Source organism: Oncorhynchus clarkii, chromosome 17, assembly GCF_045791955.1.
Source record: "Oncorhynchus clarkii lewisi isolate Uvic-CL-2024 chromosome 17, UVic_Ocla_1.0, whole genome shotgun sequence".
Lineage (NCBI taxonomy): Eukaryota > Metazoa > Chordata > Actinopteri > Salmoniformes > Salmonidae > Oncorhynchus > Oncorhynchus clarkii.
This window is the reverse complement of record NC_092163.1, coordinates 35,630,547-35,658,106: the sequence shown is the minus strand read 5'-3', so window position 1 is coordinate 35,658,106 and position 27,560 is coordinate 35,630,547. Positions and strand designations below refer to the sequence as shown.

Here is a 27,560-nt window from a genome sequence, read left to right as displayed (position 1 = left end):
TTCTCTTACTCTCCCCTCTCTCGTTTACTCTCCCTCCCTCATTTTCTCTCTCTCACTCATTATAGGTGTGTCAGAGGTGGTGCAGAACAGTGTGGGTATGGAGGACTCTTCTTCCCAGGGGTCATTGGGGCAAGCAGAGATTGATGGACAGCCCGCTTGCCCCACCCCCTTATCAGACTCTGATCCAGACTACACAACTATCACCAGCAGCCCTGCACACAGTGAAGACAGGTGGGTAACCCTTAACCTCCTGTTATGTATCCAGGTATAGGCTGAAGTTGCCTCTAGTTGCTGATCTTTGGTCAGTTTAGCATTTTCCCTACAAAGGCCATACACATTTTATTTACTGTATAACGGATGCCCCGCTTCACATTTTTTTTTAAATCAACAACCAAAACATTTTATTTTACAGCTATTCTTAAAGTATCTACAAAACGGTTGTTGTTGTTTTTTTAAGTTGATTTGGGCATTTAATTTGTTCGACATTTGTAACTTAATAGATGCTAGTCAGCCTGCAGTGAACACTTACATCTAAGATAAATGACTAAACCACAACAGGTACATTTTCTGAAGGCCCTTTCTGTGTGCCCTTTCTTCAGCTGTCAAAAAAAATGAAATGTTATGGTAGCGGGAGATTTTTAGCAAAAATGTCTGATACTGGGTTAACAAGGACCCCAGGAACAGTGTATGAAAAATCGCCCCATAACATCAAAGATCCACCACCAAATTTTACAGTAGGGATTGGGTTATTTCCTGCATATGCATCTTTCTTTCGATGCAAAACCCACCACTGGTGTACGTGGCTAAAGAGCTCTATTTTAATTTACTTCACTGGTCCTGAGGCCCTTGTTAAGGTCAATGGAATCATGTCCAGTACCAGGACATTTTCGCCCCAAAATCTGGTTGCTTCTGCCAAGAGGCTAAAACTTGGCCACAAGTGGATCTTCCAGCAAGACAATAGCCCCAAGCACACATCAAAAGCCACAAAGAAATTGACTACAAAATAAACATTTTGCAATGTCTCTGGACTGGAACCCCATTGAAACCCTGTGGTTTGAATTGAAGCGGGCAGTCCATAAGCACAGATGGAAGATCTGGGAAGATTCTGTATGGAGGAATGGTCTAAGATCCCTCCCAAAGTGTCCTCCAATCTCATACAACATTTGAGAAAAATACTCTGTGTTATCCTCTCAAGGTGAGGTGTTGAAAACAGGGGTGCCAATAATTTTTACCCATATGTTTTTGAGAGAAAATAAATATTACTTGTTAAACACAATCTCTTTCTCTGTGCAATTGTATTAGTATAAAACAACAATTTCCAAATGTTTTTGACCATACAAAAAAGGCCAGTATTTTATTTATTTTATACAGTATTTTTGACTCATCTTTATCAAGGGTGCCAATATATTTTGAACTGACTGTTATGTGATAGCGTGATGTACTGTATGCTGAACGGGCATTTAATGATTACTGTGACTTTGAAGTCAATACATTACAACTGGCAATGCCACTTGTCCTTGAAATACATTTCACCTTATATAATAATTAAAGAATACAAACCTTTTGGATATCAGTCGTTCTCTTTAAATTCGGTTTTATCACAAAACACATTTTTTGTATTTACAAATACTATGTTCCCTGTACTGTTGGCATTCCCCTGTACTGTGTCATCACGTACCTCTTCTACGTTGGCTTTAGTACTTTTTAAATGTGTCAATGAGTACAAAATAACATTCTAATGTCTCTGCTCTAGTGAGAAGAAGCAAGATGAAGAGAAGATGTGTGACCCCACCGAGGGTTCCACCCGGAGTCCTCCAGCAAGCCCCCAGGAGCCAAGTCAAGGGCCCCAGCTGATAGAGTCCCTCAATGTGGCCCCAATGTCTGAAGCCTCAGCCTCCCACTCCACCACGTGGGAGCCTAACAGCAACAGTAGCACACCAGAAACCGAATGGACACTGCCGAATGGACACTCCACGACACCACCAACGTTGGTGGAGACACAAAACCAAGATGACATCTCTTCTTCTAAAGAGAACATACAGATGCCGAATGAACGCGTAAACCCTACTGGCTCAACGCAAGTGCACACTGTAAGTGTACATCCACCTCCAACTACAGCTGAAGATGGAGAATTTAAGGTCGTAGAGAGTGAAACAAAGGGGTCTAGCGGAACTGAGATGTCCACTCAGGCCGCCTCCGTCCCGAGCCCAAAGAATTCATTCGGCCCAGTCCAAGTGCAACTCAATGGCACCGCTCTCCCTAGTGACTCCCTTCTGTCAAAAAAGGGCAGTGGCACATCCCTGACCCCTTGTTCCAGCCCCAGCTCTGTCCCTCCCTCTCCGCACCTTTACGTTGGCTCCCCAGAGCGACGCCCCTCCCCTCAGCCCTCTCCATTGGCCACGGACCCAGCTGGCCGAAGACTGACCCATGTGAGTGACAGCGACCCCAAACCCCCATCGCCTGTCCCAGATGGGTACAACACCCCAACCTTTCCCCTGGCGTCCTATTACTACCCTCTACTCAACGTGCCACACGTCCCCTACACGGGCTACACCGCCGTCACCATCCCCACCGCCCAGCCCCCCCTCCCCGAAAAGAGGCGCCTGTCCTCCATGCCAGGGTCCCCCAATGGTTACGGCTCACAGTCTCTTCTCAGGGCCTCTCTGGGTGCCATAGGACCCATGGGGGTCTCTCCCCAGTCCAGCCTCCTCCAGGTCACTTTCTCACCCTCAGTGGGGGAGCTGCCCCCATCTGTCAGACGAGGACTGGCACACCCTGGTGTCAGAGAGGAGGTGGTGGAGAGCAGCAAGGTCAATGCCAAGTTTGTCCAGGACAGCTCCAAGTTCTGGTACAAGCCTAGCATCTCAAGAGACCAAGGTAAGGGCACAGGCCTCTTCTGAGGTTTTGAAGGGTCTCACTTTATTTGGATAGTCCCCAACACATGATCTAATGTCAATTGCAACTGTGTTTATATGGAAACATCTGGTACCGTATTGAGTTGAGAAACACTGTTGTAGTGTATATTTTCTAAATTAAAGTCTTAGTAACTAATTTCTTCCATAATACGTGTTTCTTCTCCCTCCATGTAGCCATCGCTGTGTTGAAGGACAAGGAGCCAGGGTCCTTCCTGATCCGGGACAGTAACTCCTTCCAAGGGGCCTACGGCCTGGCCCTCAAGGTGGCCAGCCATCCTTCAAACAACGTCAACAACGCTTGCCGTAAATTCAATTCATATTTATTGTTCCCAAAAGGCAAAGGTCATGATTTTGGTTCATGTAACAGTTTACTAACTTTGTACTGTTTTGCTTTATCATCATTTAATTTTGTTGGAAGATTAAGCGAAAGAAAGGGTGATCGTTCTTATTGGGCAATGCCAATTGTTCACTACTATGACCTGCATAGTTTTTCTTGATACTATGGCAAGGTGTTGCCTTCTACAACTACCTAGCATTCATTGAGGTCTCCTTCTCTCTCTTCTCTCTCCCTCCTCGCATTCTGCCTCTCTCTTCCTCCCTATCCCCCCCCCTTTCTCGTCCTTCCTCCCTCCTATTCTCTGTCTGTCTCAGTCGATTCTCAGGCGCAGCTAGTCAGACATTTCCTCATAGAGACGGGCTCGCGGGGGGTCAAGATAAAGGGCTGTCAGAACGAGTCCTATTTCGGTGAGTCCTATTTCCATCCTGCAGATGTCGCTGTTGGCCTCACATTTACGTCAATCATTGCTCTAATTCCCTTTTCACACTATCATACACTGCAGACCCAAACCGTAGAGCTACTGAGCTGGCTCAGATATTTTCAGTTGACATTGTCTTCACAGCACGGTTCCAGCAAACTTGGTGGCTGCATAACCAGGCCAGCGCATTACAGCTCTACTCGACTCTAGTGTATAATGGCGCTGGAGGGGATGGCTGATGTTTTACGGGCTCCTAACCAACTGTGCTATTTTGCTTGTTGTTTTTTTTGCATTGTTTGAAAACTGATTTTTTAAATGTATTTTGTACATAATGTTGCCACTACCATTTCCTATAACCAATAAGAGCTTCTGGACATCAGAACAGCGATTACTCACCTCGAACTGGACAAAGATTTTTACTTTAACTCTTACTTCTACCCCCTCCTTTTTCGAACATTCTGTTAAAAATCGCGCAACTTTTCAGCGTCCTGCTACTCATGCCAGGAATATAGTATATGCATATGATTAGTATGTGTGGATAGAAAACACTCTGAAGTTTCTAAAACTGGTTAAATCACGGCTGTGACTATAACAGATCGTGTGTTTCATTGAAAAACGCAAGAAAAACTGCTCTCTGAAAGCTAAAAATAATTTCCATAAGTCACTTCCATGGGTTGTTAAAAGGGGACAAAATTTAATATCGACCTGCATGCAATTCATACAAATTCCACACGATGTCGCCATTGTCGTTATTTTCAATTGAATTTTTTGTTGGAAAATCCAACTATCTGGCTTCCGTTTCTTCCAGTCTCCACCAGGATGCTGTAAATGTGGACATTGGCAGCCATTGATTTGCAGACGAGGAGCTATTGAATATACATCGCCCTGTAATCATTTTGATAGATTATAAACGTTTACTAATACCTAAAGTTGGATTACAAAAGGATTTCGAAGTGTTTTGTGAAAGTTTATCGTCAACTTTTTTAATTTTAAAAAATGACGCAGCGTTTAAAAACGATGTTTTTTTCTGAATGACACAGCTTCCATAGAAAGCTATTTTGGGTATATATGGACCGATTTAAACGAAAAAAAGACCCAATAGTGATGTTTATGGGGCATATAGGAGTGCCAAGAAAGAAGCTCGTCAAAGGTAATGAATGTTTTATATTTTATTTCTGCGTTTTGTGCTGCGTCGGATAAGCAGAGTCTTTGTTTACGTCGCATTCAGGCATTTTGAGGTGGTGCATGCTATCAGATAATAGCTTCTCATGCTTTCGCCGAAAAGCATTTTAAAAATCTGACTTGTTGGCTAGGTTCACAACGAGTGTAGCTTTAATTCAATACCCTGCTTGTGAATTTTGATCAAGGTTTGAGTTTTAACGAGTACATTTAGCATTTAGCGTAGCGCATTTGCATTTCCAGGTGCCTACTTGAGACATATGCGTCTCAAGTAGAATCAAGAAGTTAACGAGTCCGATGCAAAGGATATACTGCTTTCTCGAGACCAGGCCCAAATCCCCGTCATTTGCGTGAAGAATGGAGAAAAGGGGGGTGGGAGGTCGAGCTGCCTTCTGAGAATTCGTAGGCGAGTGAGTAAACTTCCACTACCATCAGTACTATTGTCCAACATGCAATCACTGGAAAATAAAATGGATAATCTACGATTAAGAATATCCTACGTTTCACAGAGTCGTGCCTGAACGACGACACTATAGAGCTGACTGGGTATTCTGAGCATCGGCCGGACAGAGAAGCTACGTCTGGTAAGACGAGGGGCAGGGTGTGTGTCTATTTGTAAATAACAGCTGGTGCGCTATTTCTAAAATAAAAGATGTCTTGCGATATTGCCCGCCTGAGGTAGAGTACTTCATGATAAGCTGACAGAGATGGCCGCCTCGCTTCGCGTTCCTAGGAAACTATGCAGTGTTTTGTTTTTTTACGTGTTATTTCTTACATTAGTCCCCCAGGTCATCTTAGGTTTCATTACATACAGTCGAGAAGAACTACTGAATATAAGATCAGCGTCAACTCACCATCAGTACGACCAAGAATATGTTTTTCGCGACGCGAATCCTGTGTTCTGCCTTTCACCCAGGACAACGGAATGGATCCCATGCAGCGACCCAAAAAAACGACTCCGAAAAAGAGGGAAACGAGGCGGTCTTCTGGTCAGACTCCGGAGACGGGCACATCGTGCACCACTCCCTAGCATTCTTCTCGCCAATGTCCAGTCTCTTGACAACAAGGTTGATGAAATCCGAGCAATGGTAGCATTCCAGAGGGACATCAGAGACTGTAACGTTCTTTGCTTCACGGAAACATGGCTCACTGGAGGAACGCTATCGGAGGCGGTGCAGCCAGCGGGTTTCTCCACGCATCGCGCCGACAGAAACCAACATCTTTCTGGTAAGAAGAGGGGTGGGGGCGTATGCCTTATGGCTAACGAGACATGGTGTGATGAAAGAAACATACAGGAACTCAAATCCTTCTGTTCACCTGATTTAGAATTCCTCACAATCAAATGTAGACCGCATTATCTACCAAGAGAATTCTCTTCGATTATAATCACAGCCGTATATATCCCCCCCCCAAGCAGACACATCGATGGCTCTGAATGAACTTTATTTGACTCTTTGCAAACTGGAATCCATTTATCCGGAGGCTGCATTCATTGTAGCTGGGGATTTTAACAAGGCTAATCTGAAAACAAGACTCCCTAAATTTTATCAGCATATCGATTGCGCAACCAGGGGTGGAAAAACCTTGGATCATTGTTGACTCTAACTTCCGCGACGCATATAAGGCCCTGCCCCGCCCTCCTTTCGGAAAAGCTGACCACGACTCCATTTTGTTGATCCCTGCCTATAGACAGAAACTAAAACAAGAGGCTCCCACGCTGATGTCTGTCCAACGCTGGTCCGACCAAGCTGACTCCACACTCCAAGACTGCTTCCATCACGTGGACTGGGACATGTTTCGTATTGCGTCAGATAACAATATTGACGAATACGTTGATTCGGTGTGCGAGTTCATTAGAACGTGCGTTGAAGATGTCGTTCCCATAGCAACGATTAAAACATTCCCTAACTAGAAACCGTGGATTGATGGCAGCATTCGCGTGAAACTGAAAGCGCGAACCACTGCTTTTAATCAGGGCAAGGTGACTGGTAACATGACCGAATACAAACAGTGCAGCTATTCCCTCCGCAAGGCTATCAAACAAGCTAAGCGTCAGTACAGAGACAAAGTAGAATCTCAATTCAACGGCTCAGACACAAGAGGCATGTGGCAGGGTCTACAGTCAATCACGGACTGCAAGAAGAAATCCAGCCCAGGCACGGACCAGGATGTCCTGCTCCCAGGCAGACTAAATAACTTTTTTGCCCGCTTTGAGGACAATACAGTGCCACTGACACGGCCTGCAACGAAAACATGCGGACTCTCCTTCACTGCAGCCGAGGTGAGTAAGACATTTAAATGTGTTAACCCTCGCAAGGCTGCAGGCCCAGACGGCATCCCCAGCCGCGCCCTCAGAGCATGCGCAGACCAGCTGGCCGGTGTGTTTACGGACATATTCAATCAATCCCTATACCAGTCTGCTGTTCCCACATGCTTCAAGAGGGCCACCATTGTTCCTGTTCCCAAGAAAGCTAAGGTAACTGAGCTAAACGACTAGCACTCACTTCCGTCATCATGAAGTGCTTTGAGAGACTAGTCAAGGACCATATCACCTCCACCCTACCCGACACCCTAGACCCACTCCAATTTGCTTACCGCCCAAATAGGTCCACAGACGATGCAATCTCAACCACACTGCACACTGCCCTAACCCATCTGGACAAGAGGAATACCTATGTGAGAATGCTGTTCATCGACTACAGCTCGGCATTCAACACCATACGAGCTTGGGCTCGTCATCAAGCTCGAGACCCTGGGTCTCGACCCCTTCCTGTGCAACTGGGTACTGGACTTCCTGACGGGCCGCCCCCAGGTGGTGAGGGTAGGCAACAACATCTCCACCCCGCTGATCCTCAACACTGGGGCCCCACAAGGGTGCGTTCTGAGCCCTCTCCTGTACTCCCTGTTCACCCACGACTGCGTGGCCATGCACGCCTCCAACTCAATCATCAAGTTTGCGGACGACACAACAGTGGTAGGCTTGATTACCAACAACGACGAGACGGCCTACAGGGAGGAGGTGAGGGCCCTCGGAGTGTGGTGTCAGGAAAATAACCTCACACTCAACGTCAACAAAACTAAGCAGATGATTGTGGACTTCAGGAAACAGCAGAGGGAACACCCCCCTATCCACATCGATGGAACAGTAGTGGAGAGGGTAGCAAGTTTTAAGTTCCTCGGCATACACATCACAGACAAACTGAATTGGTCCACTCACACAGACAGCATCGTGAAGAAGGCGCAGCAGCGCCTCTTCAACCTCAGGAGGCTGAAGAAATTCGGCTTGTCACCAAAAGCACTCACAAACTTCTACAGATGCACAATCGAGAGCATCCTGGCTGTATCACCGCCTGGTACGGCAACTGCTCCGCCCACAACCGTAAGGCTCTCCAGAGGGTAGTGAGGTCTGCACAACGCATCACCGGGGGCAAACTACCTGCCCTCCAGGACACCTACACCACCCGATGTCACAGGAAGGCCATAAAGATCATCAAGGACATCAACCACCCGAGCCACTGCCTGTTCACCCCGCTATCATCCAGAAGGCGAGGTCAGTACAGGTGCATCAAAGCTGGGACCGAGACACTAAAAAACAGCTTCTATCTCAAGGCCATCAGACTGTGAAACTGCCAACACACTGACACTGACACTGACTCAACTCCAGCCACTTTAATAATGGAATTGATGGGAAATGGTGTAAATATATCACTAGCCACTTTAAACAATGCTACCTTATATAATGTTACTTACCCTACATTATTCATCTCATATGCATACGTATATACTGTACTCTATATCATCGACTGCATCCTTATGTAATACATGTATCACTAGCCACTTTAACTATGCCACTTTGTTTACATACTCATCTCATATGTATATACTGTACTCAATACCATCTACTGTATCTTGCCTAAGCTGCTCTGTACCATCACTCATTCATATATCCTTATGTACATATTCTTTATCCCCTTACACTGTGTATAAGACAGTAGTTTTGGAATTGTTAGTTAGATTACTTGTTGGTTATTACTGCATTGGTGGAACTAGAGGCACAAGCATTTCGCTACACTCGCATTAACATCTGCTAACCATGTGTATGTGACAAATAAAATTTGATTTGATTTAGACCACACTATCTACAAGAGAGTTATCATCTATTATTCGTAGCCGTCTATTTGCCACCACAAACCGATGCTGGCACTAAGACGGCACTCAACGAGCTGTATAAGGCCATAAGCAAACAAGAAAATGCTCATCCAGAAGCTGCGCTCCTAGTGGCCGGGGACTTTAATGCAGGCAAACTTAAATCCGTTTTACCAAATTTCTACCAGCATGTCACATGTGCAACCAGAGGGGGAAAAAAACTCAAGACTACCTTTACTCCACACACCGAGACACATACAAAGCTCTCCCTCACCCTCCATTTGGCAAATCTGACCATAATTCCATCCACCCCTATTCCTGATTACAAGCAAAAACTAAAGCAGGAAGTACCAGTGACTCGCTCAATACGGAAGTGGTCAGATGACGCGGATGCTACGCTACAGGACTGTTTCGCTAACCAAGACCGGAATATGTTCCGGGATTCATCCAATGGCATCGAGGAGTATACTACCTCAGTCACCGGCTTCATTAATAAGTGCATCGACGACATTGTCCCCACAGTGACCGTACGTTCATATCCCAACCAGAAGCCATGGATTACAGGGAACATCCGCTCCGAGCTTTAGGCTAGAGACACTAATCTGGACGCTTATAGAAGAAATACCACTACACCATCAAAGGCAAAGCATCAATACAGGACTAAGATTGAATCCTACTACACCGGCTCTGACGCTCGTTGGATGTGGCAGGACTTGCAAATTATTAGACTACACTGCCGAGTGACGGGAGCCTACTAGACGAGCTAAAGGCCTTTTATGCTCGCTTCGAGGCAAGCAACTCTGAAGCATGCATGAGAGCACCAGCCGTTCCGGACGACTGCTTGATCATGCTCTCGGTAGTCGATGTGAGCAAGACCTTTAAACAGGTAGACATTCACAAAGCCGCGGGACCAGACAGACTACCAGGTACGTTTACTCAAAGCATGCGTGGAGTGTCTTCACCAACATTTTCCACCTCCCTGACCGAGTCTGTAATACCTATATGTTTCAAGCAGACCACCATAGTCTTTGTGCCCAAGGTAACCATGAAGTGCTTTGACACCATCATCCAGGAAACCCTAGACCCACTCCAATTCACCACCCCAAAAGATCCACAGATGATGCAAAATCCATTGCACTCCACACTGCCCTTTCCCAACTGGACAAAAGGAACACCTACGTGAGAATGCTATTCATTGACTAAAGCTCAGCGTTCAACACCATAGTGCCCACAAAGCTCATCACTAAGCTAAGGACCATGGGACTAAACACCTCCCTCTACAACTGGATCCAGGACTTCCTGACAGGTAGGCAACAACACATCTGCCACGCTGATCCTCAACACCGGGACCCCTCAGGGTTGCGTGCTTAGTCCCCGCCTGTACTCCCTTTTCACCCACAACTGTGTAGCCAACACCATCAATACGTTTTCTGACGACACAACAGTGGTAGGCCTGATCATTGACAACGATGAGACAGCCTATAGGGAGGAGGTCAGAGACCTGGCAGTGGTGCCAGGACAACAACCTCTCCCTCAATGTGAGCAAGACAAAGGAGCTGATCATGGACTACAGGAAAATGCGGGCCAAACAGGCCCCCATTAACATTGGCGGGCTGCAGTGGAGGGGGTTTCAAGTTCCTTGGTGTCCACCAACGAACTATCATCGTCCAACCACAACCCAAGACAGTCGTGAAGAGGGCATGACAACACCTTTTCCTCCTCAGGAGATTTAAAAGATTTGGCATGGCTCCCCAGATCCTCAAAAAGTTCTACAGCGTGCACCATCGAGAGCATCCTGACCGGTTGCATCACCGCCTGGTATGGAAACTGCTCGGCATCTGACCGTAAGGCGCTACAGAGGGTAGTGTGTACGGCCCAGAATATATCACTGGGGCCAAGCTTCCTACTATCCAGGATTTATGTACTAGGCAGTGTCAGAGGAAGGCCAAAAAATTATGTCAACCAAATCATAATCTGTGTTTGAATACTCATATTACCTGTACTATTTGTGACGTGAATTTGGTATATATTATACGTATTGGTCATAGTATGGATATAGTATGCGAAAAGTATGTATGTAGTATGCCAAAAGTTCCTGGATGTCATTCGGCAAAATATGAAATACACACGCAGATTTCCATACTTTAGGGCCCATAATGCTATAGACCAGCCTCTGCCCCCAGCTGTTCTCTGGATACCATATATGAACTGATTGCCCCCCATCTATCTTCAGAGCTCGTGCAGCTAGGCGACCTAAACTGGAACGTGCTTAACACCCCAGCCATCCTACAATCTAAGCTTGATGCCCTCAATCTCACACAAATGATCAATGACCAGGTACCACCCCAAAGCCGTAAACACGTGCACCCTCATAGATATCATCCTAACCAACTTGCCCTCTAAATACACCTCTGCTGTTTTCAACCAAGATCTCAGCGATCACTGCCTCATTGCCTGCATCCGTAATGGGTCAGCGGTCAAACGACCTCCACTCATCACTGTCAAACGCTCCCTGAAACACTTCAGCGAGCAGGCCTTTCTAATCGACCTGGCCAGGGTATCCTGGAAGGATATTGATCTCATCCCGTCAGTAGAGGATGCCTGGTTATTTTTAAAAAATGCCTTCTTCCCCATAAGCATGCCCCATTCAAGAAATTTAGAACCAGGAACAGATATATCCCTTGGTTCTGTCCAGACCTGACTGCCCTTAACCAACACAAAAACATCCTATGGCGTTCTGCATTAGCATCGAACAGCCCCCTTGATATGCAACTTTTCAGGGAAGCTAGAAACCAATATACACAGGCAGTTAGAAAAACCAAGGATAGCTTTTTCAAGCAGAAATTTGCTTCCTGCAACATAAACTCCAAAAAGTTCTGGGACACTAAAGTCCATGGAGAATAACACCACCTCCTCCCAGCTGCCCACTGCACTGAGGATAGGAAACACTGTCACCACCGATAAATCCACTATAATTGAGAATTTTCAATAAGCATTTTTCTACGGCTGGCCATGCTTTCCACCTGGTTACCCTTACCCCGGTCAACAGCACTGCACCCCCCACAGCAACTCGCCCAAGCCTTTCCCATTTCTCCTTCTCCCAAATCCAGTCAGCTGATGATCTGAAAGAGCTGCAAAATCTGGACCCCTGCAAATCAGCCGGGCTAGACAATCTGGACCCTTTCTTTCTAAAATGATCTGCCAAATTTGTTGCAACCCCTATTACTAGCTTGTTCAACCTCTCTTTTGTGTCGTCTGAGATTCCCAAAGATTGGAAAGCAGCTGCGGTCATCCCCCTCTTCAAAAGGGGAGACACTCTTGACCCAAACTGCTACAGACCTATATCTATCCTACCCTGCCTTTCTAAGGTCTTCGAAAGCCAAGTCAACAAACAGATTACAGACCATTTCGAATCCCACCATACCTTCTCCACTATGCAATCTGGTTTCAGAGCTGATCATGGGTGCACCTCAGCCACACTCAAGGTCCTAAATGATATCTTAACCACCATCGATAAGAAACAATACTGTGCAGCCATATTCATTGACCTGGCCAAGGCTTTCGACTCTGTCAATCACCACATCCTCATCGGCAGACCTGATAGCCTTGGTTTCTCAAATGATTGCCTCGCCTGGTTCACCAACTACTTCTCTGATAGAGTTCAGTGTGTCAAATCGGAGGGCCTGTTGTCCGGGTCTCTGGCAGTCTCTATGTGGGTGCCACAGGGTTCAATTCTTGGACCGACTCTCTTCTCTGTATACATCAATGATGTCGCTCTTGCTGCTGGTGAGTCCACCTCTACGCAGACGACACCATTCTGTATACTTCTGGCCCTTCTTTGGACACTGTGTTTACAACCCTCCATACGAGCTTCAATGCCATACAACTCTCCTCCCGTTGCCTCCAATTGCTCTTAAATACAAGTAAAATTAAATGCAAGCTCTTCAACCGATCGCTGCCTGCACCTGCCCGCCCGTCCAACATCACTACTCTGGACGGTTCTGACTTAGAATATGTGGACAACTACAAATACCTAGGTGTCTGGTTAGACTGTAAACTCTCCTTCCAGACTCACATCAAACATCTCCAATCCAAAGTTGAATCTAGAATTGTTTTCATATTTCGCAACAAAGCACCCTTCACTCATGCTGCCAAACATACACTTGTAAAACTGACCATCCTACCGATCCTCGACTTCGGCGATGTCATTTAGAAAATAGCCTCCAATACCCTACTCAATAAATTGGATGCAGTCTATCACAGTGCCATCCGTTTTGTCACCAAAGCCCCATATACTACCCACCACTGCGACCTGTACGCTCTCGTTGGCTGGCCCTCGCTTCATACTCGTTGCCAAACCCACTGGCTCCATGTCATCTACAAGACCCTGCTAGGTAAAGTCCCCCATTATCTCAGCTCGCTGGTCACCATAGCTGCACCCACCTGTAGCACGTGCTCCAGTAGGTATATCTCTCTGGTCACCCCCAAAACCAATTCTTCCTTTGGCCGCCTCTCCTTCCAGTTCTCTGCTGCCAATGACTGGAACGAACTACAAAAATCTCTGAAACTGGAAACACTTATCTCCCTCACTAGCTTTAAGCACCAGCTGTCAGAGCAGCTCACAGATTACTGCACCTGTACATAGCCCATCTATAATTTAGCCCAAACCAACTACCTCTCACACTACTGTATTTATTTATTTAGCTCATTTGCACCCCATTATTTCTATCTCTACTTTGCACATTCTTCCACTGCAAATCTACCATTCCAGTGTTTTACTTGCTATATTTTATTTACTTCACCACCATGACCTTTTACTCCCTTATCTCACCTAATTTGCTCACATTGTATATAGACTTATTTTTCTACTGTATTATTGACTGTATGTTTGTTTTTTCTCCATGTGTAACTCTGTGTTGTTGTATGTGTCAACTGCTTTGCTTTATCTTGGCCAGGTCGCACTTGTAAATGAGAACTTGTTCTCAACTTGCCTACCTGGTTAAATAAAGGTGAAATACAAAAAATAAATAATGCAATTATTACTTATATACTTGCCAGTATATAAACTATATGCTATCTAACTATCCAACATTTATTGACTTTATTATTCCCTTTATTCTTAGTTTAGCTAAATTGTGTAGTCGTTGTGGGTTCTCAATGGACATTCGGGTGCTTTCATAAATTCGCTTTGGCTATCTTCTCCGATTTCAGAGCACTCTTGTCTGAGTGTACCAGAGCCAGATTAATGAATTTACAAGCGCCCAACACCGGTTGGATATGGCTGGTGTTGTCGGCAAAAATGCGTAATTAAATTTTTGCCAGCAAAAGTCACTAAAGCTCTGTATAACATGAAAACAGCCTAACCAGCTCTGCTAAGGCGAGTAAAATGGTCAGAGTGGTCACTCTAGCCAATGTTGGCTTGGGTGCTTGACTGCCGTTGTAAGGTCAGAATGCTCAAATCAACCCTACTCCTCGGCCCGAGCGTCCAGTGTGTGCTCTGAATTTACAAACGGACAATCTGACAACGAGCGCACTCTGGCACTCCAGATTGAATTTAAGAACACACACCAAGTCGTAAAATGTCTAACTAGTAATGTGTTATGCTAATTAGCTAGCAAGAGGTTGCATAGCAACAGCATCAACTTCCGGGAGACTGGCGAAAAGCTAGTACGCTCAATTGAAAGGATACTGTTCCGTTTACAGTATACTAAAATGAACTAATGATATGTAGTATATACTCATTAAGTATGTAGTATACAGTATGTTAGTATGGGTATTTGAACACAGCTATAGACTGTAATCTCTGCTACCGCACGGCAAGCGGTACCGGAGCGCCAAGTAAGGACCAAAAGGCTACTTAAAAACTTCTTGAGTGTAGGGGGCAGGATTTTTGTTTTTGGCTAAAAAACATACCCATTTTAAACTGCCTATTTCTCAGGCCCAGAAACTAGAATATGCATATAATATTGTCTGTGAGTATAACAGAACTGATATTGCAGGCGAAAACCTGAGGAAAATCAAACCAGGAAGGGCTGTATTTCCTGAAAGCTCTCTGTTCCATTGGATGCCTTGCCTCCATTTAAAGGGATATCAACCAGATTCCTTTTCCTATGGCTTCCTCAAGGTGTCAACAGTCTTTAAACATAGTTTCAGGCTTTTATTTTGAAAAATGAGCGAGAAAGATAACATCCTGTCAGTGGATACTTGGGTGTTCGCAGAGTTTTGCTTGCGCAACAGAGTGGGGCAGGCATTGTCTCTCCCTCTCCTATTGAAAAAGCGACAGTCACGGTTTATATATTATCGATTATATATTTTAAAAACAACCTGAGGATTGATTATAAAAAACGTTTGACATGTTTCTGTGTACATTACGGATATTATTATTTGGAATGTCGTGACCGCTCGAGCCTGTGGATTTCTGAACATAATGCACCAAACAAATGGAGGTATTTTGGATATAAAAATAATCTTTATGAAACAAAAGGAACATTTATTGTGTAACTGGGAGTCTCGTGAGTGCAAACATCCGAAGATCATCAAAGGTAAGCGATTTATTCTATTGCTTTTCTGACTTTCGTGACCAATCTACATGGCTGCTTGGTGTTTGTAATATTTTGTCTACTGAGAGAGATGTTCTTACATAAACGCTTGTTATGCTTTCGCCGAAAAGCTGTATTGAAATCTGACACACCAGGTGGATTAACAACAAGCTAAGCTGTGTTTTGCTATATTGCACTTGTGATTTCATGAAAATTAAATATGTTTGGTAATTTAATTTGAATTTGGTGCGCTGCAATTCAGCGGGTATTGATGAAAATGATCCCGCTAACGGGATGGGTGCGTCAAGACGTTTTAACAGCTCCTTCCCCCAAGCCAAATAGACTGCAGAACAATTCATCAAATGGATCATCCGCCCATTTACATTGACACCCGCCTCCTCTCTTTGTTTTTACACTGCTGCTACTCGCTGTTTATTATCTATGCATAGTCACTTTACCCCTACCTAAATGTACAAATTACCTTGACTAACCTGTACCCCCTCAGAATGACTCGGTATCGGTACCCCCTGTATATAGGCTAATTTTTATTGTCACTTTTTATTTTATATTTACTTTAGTTTATTTAGTAAATATTTTCTTAACTCTTTCTTGAACTGCATGGTTGGATAATGGCTTGTATAAGTATGCATTTCACGGTAAGGTCTACACCTGCTGTATTCGGAGCATGTGACAAATTTTATTTGATTTATTGTGAAAATGGGAACTTCCCTTCCTCGTCTCCTCTACCTGTGCTGATCTGATATGTGTATGTGTTTTAGGAAGTTTATCTGCCTTAGTGTACCAGCACTCCATCACTCCTATCTCCCTGCCATGTGCCTTGTGCATCCCAGAGAAAGGTAAATCCCTATATGTTTCAAAGGAGTCACTTTTTATCTAACAATATGGGGCAGATACTACATGTGTATATCAATAGTGCATAAGCTATATGTGTGCAATACACGATATACAATTTACAGAAAGTGCATGTGAAGTGTGTTTGTTTGTGTTGTGTATGTATGTACACAGTGTTTGCATGGTTTTAAGGTGAGTCATGGGAGAATGTTGTCCTAACATCACTGTTTTCCAGATCTGGTTGGAGAGCTGCAGGAGATGCATAGTGCCAGCAACACCAGTACTGCAGCAGACCTCCTCAAACAGGGCGCAGGTGAGAGAGTTAAAAGTTCAAGGGTCAAATACAGCTGCAATGCAGGCTTTCGCCAGTAGTGGTGGCTCTAGGTATCTGAATCACCACAGAGAGATAGGAAAACAGTGTGGAATGCTAGCATGATTTAGCAAATATACCCATCCCATTTACGTCAATCCACACTAACTGTCTATCATTGCATTAAGCTCTGCAAGCTCCTATCAAGTTAGGTTTGCCTTGTGTAGGTGTGACATGACCTAATTCCATCTCTAAATACTGCTCATGTTAATCCATGGAAATCCATCATTCCTAATCTCCCTCCCTCTCTCTCTTTCTCTCTCCCTAACCTCTCCCTCCCTCCATCTCTCACCCCCCCCCCCCCCATCTCTCTCACTCCCCCTCTCTTTCTCTCTCCCTCTCTCCATCCCCATCTCCCTCCAGCCTGTAACGTACTCTACCTGAACTCTGTGGAGACAGAGTCACTGACCGGGCCTCAAGCTGTCTCCAAGGCGACCAGGTGCACTCTGACCCAGAGTCCTCGGCCCACAGCCACAGTGGTCCACTTCAAAGTGTCCACTCAGGGTATCACGCTGACCGACAGCCAGAGAAGGTGTGTACTACCTGGCTTAAGATTAGGCCTACACCTGCCTAACCTAGTCTGTTTACATCCAAAATCAAGTAAAGTTTTTTTGTCACATGCTTTGGAAACAACAGATGTAGACTAATAACAGTGAAATGCTTACTAAGGCGTCCTTACCAGCAATGCAGAGAAAAACATATATAAGTAATAGAAAATTAGAAAAAGAATAACACAAGGAATAAATACAAAATGAGTACCTATAACTTTGCTATATACACGGGGGACCAGTACCAACGTGCAGGGGTACGAAGTAATTTAGGTAGATATGTACATACACTACATGACCAAAAGTATGTGGAAACCTGCTTCTCAAACATCTCATTCCAAAATCATGGGCATTAATATGGAGTTGATCCTCTCTTTACTGCCATAACAGCCTCCACTCTTCTGGGAAGGCTTTCCACTAGATGGAGAATTGCTGTGGGGGCTTGCTTCCATTTAGCCACTAGAGCATTAGTGAGGTCAGGCACCGATGTTGGGTAATTGGGCCTGGCTCACAGTCGGCATTCCAATTCATCCCAAAGGTGTTCATTGGGGTTGAGGTCAGGGCTCTGCAGGCCAGTCAAGGTCTTCCACACCGATCTCGGCAAACAATTTCTGTATGGACCTCGCGTTGTGCATGGGGGCATTGTCATGCTGAAACAGGAAAGGGCCTTCCCCAAACACAAAGTTGGAAGCACAGAATCGTCTAGAATTTCATTGTATGCTGTAGCGTTTTCCCTTCAATAGAATTTTGGGAACTAGACCGAACCATGAAAAACAGCCCTAGACCATTATTCCTCCTCGACCAAACTTTACAGTTGGCACTATGCTTTGGGGCAGGTAGCATTCTCCTGGCATCTGCCAAACCCAGATTCGCCCGTCCGACTGCCAGAGGGTGAAGCTTCATTCATCACTCCAGAGAAAACTTGTCCATTGCTCCAGAGTCCAATGGCGGAGTTCTTTACACCACTCCAGCCGACGCTTGAAATTGCACATGGTGATCTTAGGCTTGTGTGCGGCTGCTCGGCCATAGAAACCCATAACATGAAGATCCCAACGAACAGTTTATTGTGCTGACGTTGCTTCCAGAGGTAGTTTGGAACTTGGTAGTGAGTGTTGCAACCTAGGACGGACGATTTTTACGTCCTGCGCGCTCCAGCACTCTGCGATCCCGTTCTGTGAGTTTGTTATTGCTCTTAGATGTTTCCTCTTCACAACAACAGCACTTACAGTTGACCAGAGCAGGTCTAGCAGGGCAGAAATTTGACAAACTAACTTGTTGGAAAGATGGCATCCTTTGATGGTACCACATTGAAAGTCACTGAGCTCTTCAGTAAGGCCATTCTACTGCCAATGTGTGTCTATGGTGATTGCACAGGTGTGGCTGAAATAGCCGAATCCACTCATTTGATGGGGTGTCCACAGTAAGCAGATTATGTGATGAGTCAAGAGTTAGTGAAAAAGGGTCAATGCAGATATTCCAGGTAGCTATTAGTTTAGTGATGAGTTTGGAGGGCACTTTGGTGTTGAACACTGAACTGTAGTCAGTGAACAGCATTATCACGTAGGTGTTCCTCTTGTCCAAGGTGGGAAAGGGTACTGTGGAGAGCAATAGAGATTGCGTCATCTGTGGACCTGTTGGGGCGGTATGCAAATTGGAGTGGGTCCAGAGTGTCTGGGATGATGGTGTTGATGTGAGCCATGGCCAGTCTTTCAAAGCATTTCATGGCTACAGATGTGAGTGCTATGGGACGATAGTCATTTAGACAGGGTACTTTGGAATTCTTGGGCACAGGGACTATGGTGGTCTGCTTGAAACATGTAGGTATTAGACTGGGTCAGTGAGAGGTTGAAAATGTTGAAGACACTTGCCAGCTGGCCAGCGCATGCTCTGAGTACGCGTCCTGGTAATCCGTCTGCGGGCTTGTAAATGTTAACCTGTTTAAAGGACTTACTCACATTGGCTGATCATGCAGTCGTCCGTAACAGCTGGTGCTCTCATGCATGGTTCAGTGTTGCAAGCCTGGAAACGAGCATAGACGGGATTTAGCTCGTATTGTAGGCTCCCTTCACTGGAAAACTCATGGCTGGGTTTCCCTTTGTAATCTGGTAGTTTGCTAGCCCTGCCACATCCGACGAGCGTCAAAGCCGATGTAGTAGGATTCAATCTTGGTCCTGTATTGACGCTTTGCCTGTTTGATGGTTCGTCGCAAGGCATAGCGGGATTTCTTATAAGCATCCGTGTTAGTGTCCTGTTCCTTGAAAGCGGCAGCTCTAGCCTTTAGCTCATTGCGGATGTTGCCTGTAATCCATGGCTTCTAGTTGGGATATGTACGTATGGTCACTGTGGGGACAACGTCATCAATGCACTTATTAATGAAGCCGGTGACCGATGTGGTAAACTCAACTCAAACCTCAATGCCATCGGATGAATCCTGGAACATATTCCATTCTGTGCTAGAAAAACAGTCCTGTAGTTTAGCATCCGCTTCATCGGACCACTTCCTTATTGAGCACAACTTTTTAAAAGTTTGAAACAATTTAAAGTGATTTTAAACAGTGTCAAAATACTTTTACATGATATATTTCTGTCACATGGAATTTCTTTGAGTGTACAGAATAACTTATGTTTATCATTGCTGGCGCATATTCTCATAACTAACCAAATTCTTTATATTTATTTTTAATGTAACTTTACCTCCGTTAAGCTATCTTCTTGTTTAGGTATGCACACTATCATCCTCTGACTGCCCCCCCCCCCCTCCATCTCTTTTTACCCACCTTTCCTATCTTTTCCTCTATGCAGACTCTTTTTCAGGAGACACTACCCCATCAACAGTGTGACCTTCAGCAGCGTGGAGCCTCAGGACCAGAGGTGGGCCCAACGTCAGGCAAACGTTAGAGTAACCTTTAGACAACACATGGAACGATAGGTTCTCACACTGGCTTTATGACTATATGCAACCACTGTTACATAGATCGTGTTTCTATGTGAATACCACCGAATGAACAGTAACAAATTATGTGTTTGAGCAAATACAGACCATAAGGGTCTTTAGCTATGTAGCGAAGTTGACCTTGTGTTTTGTCATTTCTAAACACTGCTTCATTTGGTAAACAGATATTGCAATGTAGTTTAGGGTTGGGGTCAATTCATCTCGTTCATTGTTATTTCAAATCTAATTGATCCCAACCCTGGCTAAATGTTGTAGGGTTAATAACAGTATTAACCCTGTATTGAGCTATTATGACTGCTACAGCTTGAAGGGACTTCTATTAATGTTTCTAAATACTGGTACAGTATAAACCTGTTTGTGCAATGTGCAACTATAGTATAATTTTTTTCTGGTTAAGTACAACAGCTGTAACTGTATGACTGCTCTTTTTGGTGTATTTGAGAAGCCCTATCTGTCTCGTGCATCCATGTGATTATCTAAGCCTTGTCTTTATGTCCCTGTCTCTCTGCCTGTCTGTCTGCTTCAGGTGGACTAATTTTGATAAGTCAAGCAAGTAAGTGCATGTGTGTGTCTCTCTGCTTGTCTGTGTGTGTGGATAGCATTGTGTGTGTGCATGGCAATTTATCAAACAGTATCCTCTTTTAGAAAATATTACTTTTTATCAAATTGATCCTTACATTGAATGATCCTTAAAAGATAATTTAAAGTGAATTAAAGTCAAGTGATGCGCCACGGTTCTTCTCATATCTGTTATTCTCATTAGAAGAACACAATGAGCGCACTGAAAAAGGGAACTCTGCTACCATCATAGATCTTAAAACAACAACCAGAAAACCTGTTCTCTTTGATTCACCTGTCTGTTGAACTAATCTCCTACGCCATCCTTTTTCTGGTCCCCTTTCATCACCTCCTCCCCCCCCCCCCCCCCCCCCCCCTCTTTCTCTCTCATCATCCCTCTCTCCTGTAGGGTGTTTGGTTTTGTGGCCAGGCGGACGGGCAGCGCATCCGAGAACGTGTGTCACCTGTTCGCTGAGATGGACCCGGAGCAGCCAGCTGTGGCCATCGTCAACTTTATCAACAAGGTCATGCTGGGGCCCCAGCAGCAACGCAGATGAGCTAGGGCCCCCCAGAGCCACAACAGGGGATAACAGTGTGTGGGTCCCAGAATGGAAACTGGTGGGCGATAATGGTTGGGTATGTGTTTCTGCAAATTTGTCGGTGTTTGTGTGTACAAATTGGTGAGTGTGTGTACAAAGTGGTGGGTATGGGTCTGCAAATTGGTGTGTGTTTGTGTGTGTTCATGATTGAAGATAGCTGTCCACTGGTCCAGGAGAGGAACAGGATTGGACATGAATCATGTCCATCAAGACGGTATGTTAGAGAATATATTTTGAGGTGATACAGAGTTAAGCTTTTCCTCTACAGTTAAGTGAGTCGATTAACACCACCTCTACCGGGTGAGCTTTATATATATTATTTTGGGGGGTCCATTCAGTTACTGTTTGCCATCACCTTTCATTTAATAATGTTTGTATGACTATGAAGTATGTGTAATTTTAAATAGGCAAGCCTTATAAAAAAGCCTGTACAATGTCAATGACTACCCAGTTTGCACACAAGCAGATTTGGAAGATCACTTTTTATTGGTCAGTATTATGTTATTTCTGTATAGTCAACCTCTTTGACGAGTTGGACAAAACAGCACAGAAGCTGGTTATAGTAAATGTGTGAGTGTAATGGAATGTCAGAAATGGAATCGGAGTCATTTTTATTGCATTTATAGTTGAACTGGAATGGCAACATATCCTGGGTCGTGTTCATTATGTATTTAAACAAAGGATAACCTGGACTTACTCATTTTCATTTTCTGTTACGAAACCTTTTTAAAATGTTTTCCCTTGTGTGCCCTAATGAACATGACCATGGTCTTTATGTTTTTTTCTATCATGCCAGTACTGAGGTGTTTACATTGGGCTGGCATGCCAAAGAGAGGAAAAGCAAGTGATCCCATGGAGAGGAATATGAAGAGAGCTATTTGAAGAGTTGATTAAATGCTATATTGATATGATGAACTCTGATGTTTTTAAATTAAAGTTTAAATTTACACACCATATCCCAAAGAATATTTTCCAAACCATAGAAGAACTTTCCTACACTATGTTTATGTATTTATTTAACAATGGTGCGTTATGCACTTCAATGTACCGATTAATAAATGTGAGCATAGCTCACCATGTCCAAAGTGATATGGGCCTTGCATTAAGAATCAGAAAATACTCTTATTTTCCCCCCTAAAATGTATTTTTCAAACATCGAAATATATTTAATACTGTATGTAAACTAAATCAACCTGCTAGTGAACCTTGCAGTCAACTGTAACTTAAGATGAGTCGTAGCTGAACATCCTACAGCAAGATAAAAGAAAACTATGACAGAATAGATTGAACTAGGGATTATCTTGGGCCACATGTTTAATGATCCAATTTCCTGGACCTGCAATTTGCTTTGTATTAAACCAAACATACTGTATAGCCATATATAACGCTGAAGCCATAGACAACCAAGCACTCATATTTTGTTTTGTAAAGGAATATTTTATTATTGAGGTTTGATTCCTGTATACTTTTTTTGTGCTGTTTTGTTATCGAGTGTTTTACATGACAATCGTTGCAGTATTTAGATTAATGATTTGTTTGTATTTTTCATATGGAGTTTATGATATATTTTCAGTCTCTGATAAAGTTTATAACAAAGCAGTATAAGAAAAACATTGATATTTTAAACTGAAAATGTAGTAAATAAAGGGTTGGGGAAAAATGTGTTCTGTCTGCCTTAATTGCAATTACCTCACAAAAATGTTGTGATATTTCCAAGGGATTTTAGTAGATCCACCTAAATACTAATAGGCCTTCAGAACCAATAAAAACATACTAGAGCTATGTTAAGAGGTGGTAAACCATTTACAGTGCCTACAGAAAGCATTCACACACATTTTATTACAACCTGAATTTCAAATGGATTAAATAAAAGATTTTGTGTCACTGTCCTACACACAATACCCCATAATGTCAAGGTGGAATTATGTTTTTAGAAATGTTGACGAATTAATCAAAAGCGTCTTGTCAATAAGTATTCACCCCTTTGTTCAGGAAAGCCTAAATAAGTTCAAGAGTAGAGATTTTTTCAACAAGTCACATCATTTTTAAAATTTTATTTCACCTTTATTTAATCAGGTAGGCCAGTTGAGAACCAGTTCTCATTTACAGCAGCGATCTCAATTCTCAGCAGCGATCAAGATAAAGCGAAGCAGTGCAACAAAAAACACAGTTACACATGGGATAAACAAAAGTATAGTCAACAACACAATAGAAAAATCTGTATACAGTGTATGCAAATGTGGTAAGGAGGTAAGGCAATGAATAGGTCAATAGTAGCGAAGTAATTACAATTTGTCAAATTAACACTGGAGTGATAGATGTACAGATGATAATGTGCAAATAGAAATACTGGTGTGCAAATGAGCAAAAAAAGTTTTAAAAAACCCATAAAAAAACAATATGGGCATAAGTTATTTAGTTGGATGGTCTATTTACAGATGGGCTGTGTACAGCTGCAGCGATCGGTAAGCTGCTCAGATAGCTGGTTCTTAAAGTTGGATGGTGTATCAATACATCCAGTCCCATCAAAGATACAGGCGTCTTCACTCAATTGCCAGAGAGGAAGGAAACCGCTCAGGGAATTCACCATGAGGCCAAAGGTGATTTTAAAACATTTACAAAGATTAATGGCTGTGATAGGAAAAAACAGGATGGATCAATAACATTGTATTTACTCCACAATACTAACCTAAATGACAGTGAAAAGAAGGAAGCCTGTACAGAATAAAAATATTCCAACACATGCATCCTGTTTGCAATAAAGCACTAAAGTAAAACTGGGAAAAAAATGTGCCAAAGCAATGAACTTTGTCCTGAATACAAAGAGTTATGTTGGGTACACATAACTGAGTACCACTTTTCATATTGTCAAGCATGGTGGTGGCCACAATGTTATGGGTATGCTTGTCATCAGGAAGGACTAGGGAGTTTTTAAGGATTACAAAAACTATGGAATAGAGCTAAGCACAGACAAGATCCTAGAGGAAAACGTGGTTGTCTGCTTTCCAACAGACACGGTTACAAATTCACATTTCAGCAGGACAATAACTTAAAATGAGGCCAAATACACTGGAATTGCTTACCCATGTTCCAGAGTGGCCTAGTTACAGTTTTGACTTAAATCAGCCTGAAAATCTATGGCAAGACTTGAAAATGGCTTATTAGAATTTTTAAAATTATAATGTACAAATATTGTACAATCCAGATGTGCAAATTTCTTAGACTTACCCAGAAACTCACAGCTGTAATTGCAGCCAAAGATGATTCTAACATGTATTGACTTGGGGTGTGAACATCTACTTAAAATAGATACTTCTGTATTTAAGATTTCTTAAAACATGCTTTTTTACTTTAATCATTATGGGGTATTGTGTGTTGATGGGTGAGGAAAAAATATAAATTTAATCCAGGCTGTAACACAAAATGTGGAATAAATCAAGGGGTATGAATACTTTCTGAAGGCACTGTATCTATGGCAGGGATCATCAACTAGATTCAGCTGCGGGCCTATTTTTTCTTAAGGGGATGGACGGCGGCTGGAACATAATAACAAATAATTTGGAGACTGCAAATTTGACCGCAAGCCCAAAATATGCTTGACTAAAACATAATTTCAAACCTTGTTTACGTTTGTATACGATCACGTCTATTATGTTTGGGAATACTTTAGAAGATGTATTAAAATAAAATCAATTGGAGCAGATTGCCTGTTTTACAGTCTTACGTCCAACAATGAAAATACAAATTATTTAAAAAAGTAGTTTTTCTATTTTTTTTGCTTAGAAAACTTGGGGGGCCCTAGTACAGATTTACTTTTTGACAGGAGACAACAAATCCACATCTGAGATATCTATCAATAATTTCACTGTCCATAATATTTGTGTAACTGTTAGGATATTTTCAATCAAAATGACGAGGTCCTACCGAGATTTGAACTCGGATCGCTGGATTCAAAGTCCAGAGTGCTAACCATTACACCATAGGACCACTCGCATGAGAAATAGCTAAAACCTGGGTTCTTATCCGGTACATGCACGTGCCGTCAAACTCTTTACAATATGCTGTTATTAGCTACTCGTGCGTCGGTAATGCAATTCAGTAGCAATTTTGCCAACAGACATATTAAACGTGGAATTGCAAAAACATGCATGCCGAAATGCTAGGCAAAAGAAAGACATTGCTACCAAACAAGCTAATTAATCAGCTAGCTTAGTTGAACAGCTAGCGTACTGCATATATTAGAGAAGCATGGCAGCTAGCTTTTCCCGAAGTGCTTTCCTACGTAGCTTGCTAACAAATAATAAATCCGATAATAGGCATGTATTTGTCGTTTTCGCTTCTGCTTTCAACAGCTAGCTGAGGGTGTTGATATTCGTCCTAACTAGCAAAAGTCACTAGCTAGCTATTAGCTAGCCAGCTAACGCTAGCATATTTATGCTGGCTGTTAGCTAAATGTAACCAAAAAAGGCAATCCCACAAGCAGGTCCCTAAATGTAGAAGACGAATCTCGGATTCTGCATGACATACTATAGCAGGCAAAACGTTCTAATCGCCGTCCTTTTCGTCCCATTAGCTTAGCTAGCTAGCTCTGCTGTAAGTGTGGTTTTGCTGCATGTACATGATGGCATTGCTTTCTTAGCCCTGGCTATAATATTGCGGCTTAAATTGTAAATAGTCTGTAGAGGGGGCTAGAGAGTTACGGCCCAGGGTTAGGCCTGGGTCACCAGTAATATAATGCTCAACCAGAGGAATATTCAGTAAATAATACATCTTTGGGTCTAATTAGGCCTACAAACTACTTATATTTTATATGGGCAGTATTTATGGATTTGTTAAAGCTGGGAATTGTGAATAAAAATACTTGTTGGGCCTTGTGAACATTCCAAACAAAACAAATTGCATCCTTTCCCATTGACAGAAATGTATGTTCTGACTGTAAAATCCCATAATATGTGTATGTGCTTTATGTGTGTGTGCGTGTGTGAGAGAGAGTTGGGGGAGGGTTCTGGCCAGTGATAAGTCATTATCAAGACATAAAATACTTAACAATTCATGTGACTGACTCATGTGAACTCGTGACAACTTTCCAGGATAAAGTCCCCCGGCTCACACTAACATTCATCTTGTATCAGCTACAGGTGTAATTTACCTGCTATCTATGTTCGACATAGAATACGATACAGGTCTCAAACGTACTCCAACGACTACAAGAAATCAACCCCCGAAGAGTAGGAGGAAATGGCATCAATACTGAGATTTGAAAGCACGTCTGACTAAACAAACGTGAAGTAGCCTAATGTTAGGCATTTCTCCTCACTTCAGAGGCCATTACAGAGGATTGTGAATAGGATTGTTTTTTTTGTCTTCCAAACATTCTCTCCAAGAAAATGATTTATCCTGTCCTGTTTGCTGTGACATCTTAAGGGATCCTGACCACCTTTCAGGTAGCCATAGCTTCTGTAAAGCCTGTCTCAATGAATTCTGGACATTCCCATTTCTAGAAGATCCTCAACAGGACAACCTCCTTGTAATCTGATTTTAAAGAAACTGTGTTAGGCCTTTTCACGGGAGGAGTCAGAGAGCTTCAGCAGGTCTGGGGTGCTCTGTATTCTACACAGAGTAAAACTCAAACTGTACTGTCCAAATGATAAACAGCCTGTGAGTTGTCAAACAACAACAAAAAACATGCAAACCACAAGTTCTGTCCCATAGATGAAGCTGCACAGGATTATAAGGTATAAGCAAAGCCCACTCTTGTAAGACATACCGTTAATAAATCTATGACTACGACCTAATTTTGCTGAAACTTATACATTTTACAGCAGTATAAATATCAAAAGTAATAAAAGCAGGAATAGAGACTTTCCTCAAATGTAAGTGTCATGTTTCATTCCATGGAGGAACTCAAGGCTACATTGAAGGAGCCCTTAAACTGACGTCAAACTAAATGATCTGGATGCAGTTTCAGTTACTCGCAACAAAGTTCTTTCTGAGTTGATTTGTATGTCAACCCCAAAAAATTGCCTGGATCTCAGTTGCATTGCATAGTACGAGATAGAAGAAAAAAGTATTTCTTCCTTACGATGTTGCCTTCTTTCGATACTTTAACAGATTGTTTTTCTAACTGACAATAAATAACAGTTGCA

The 27,560-nt window shown here is 43.2% G+C and overlaps 1 protein-coding gene and 1 non-coding gene across 14 annotated transcripts in view; one reads left to right on the top strand and one right to left on the bottom strand.

Moving 5' to 3' along the window:
- The window catches only part of LOC139370745 (tensin-2-like), a 79,848-nt gene extending 56,772 nt beyond the window's left edge, over window positions 1–23,076 (top strand). For 4 of the 13 annotated variants that reach the window (XM_071110418.1, XM_071110419.1, XM_071110425.1 and 1 more), the window contains 10 exons: window positions 66–231; window positions 1,754–2,877; window positions 3,090–3,218; window positions 3,567–3,659; window positions 16,314–16,391; window positions 16,622–16,699; window positions 17,120–17,288; window positions 20,107–20,175; window positions 20,784–20,810; window positions 21,225–21,596. In XM_071110418.1, the coding sequence (XP_070966519.1) occupies window positions 66–231; window positions 1,754–2,877; window positions 3,090–3,218; window positions 3,567–3,659; window positions 16,314–16,391; window positions 16,622–16,699; window positions 17,120–17,288; window positions 20,107–20,175; window positions 20,784–20,810; window positions 21,225–21,372 (2,081 nt within the window). In that variant the 3' untranslated portion in view covers window positions 21,373–21,596. Of the gene's footprint in view, window positions 1–65; window positions 232–1,753; window positions 2,878–3,089; window positions 3,219–3,566; window positions 3,660–16,313; window positions 16,392–16,621; window positions 16,700–17,119; window positions 17,289–20,106; window positions 20,176–20,783; window positions 20,811–21,224 lie in introns of all 13 variants that reach the window. The other 9 variants (XM_071110421.1, XM_071110420.1, XR_011627173.1 and 6 more) reach the window with 8 other exon arrangements.
- A 2,253-nt stretch (window positions 23,077–25,329) lies between these two features.
- On the bottom strand, window positions 25,330–25,401 carry trnaq-uug (transfer RNA glutamine (anticodon UUG)). Its single transcript has one exon. It is a non-coding gene; the product is annotated as a tRNA-Gln (tRNA).
- Between the last annotated feature and the right edge of the window lie 2,159 nt (window positions 25,402–27,560).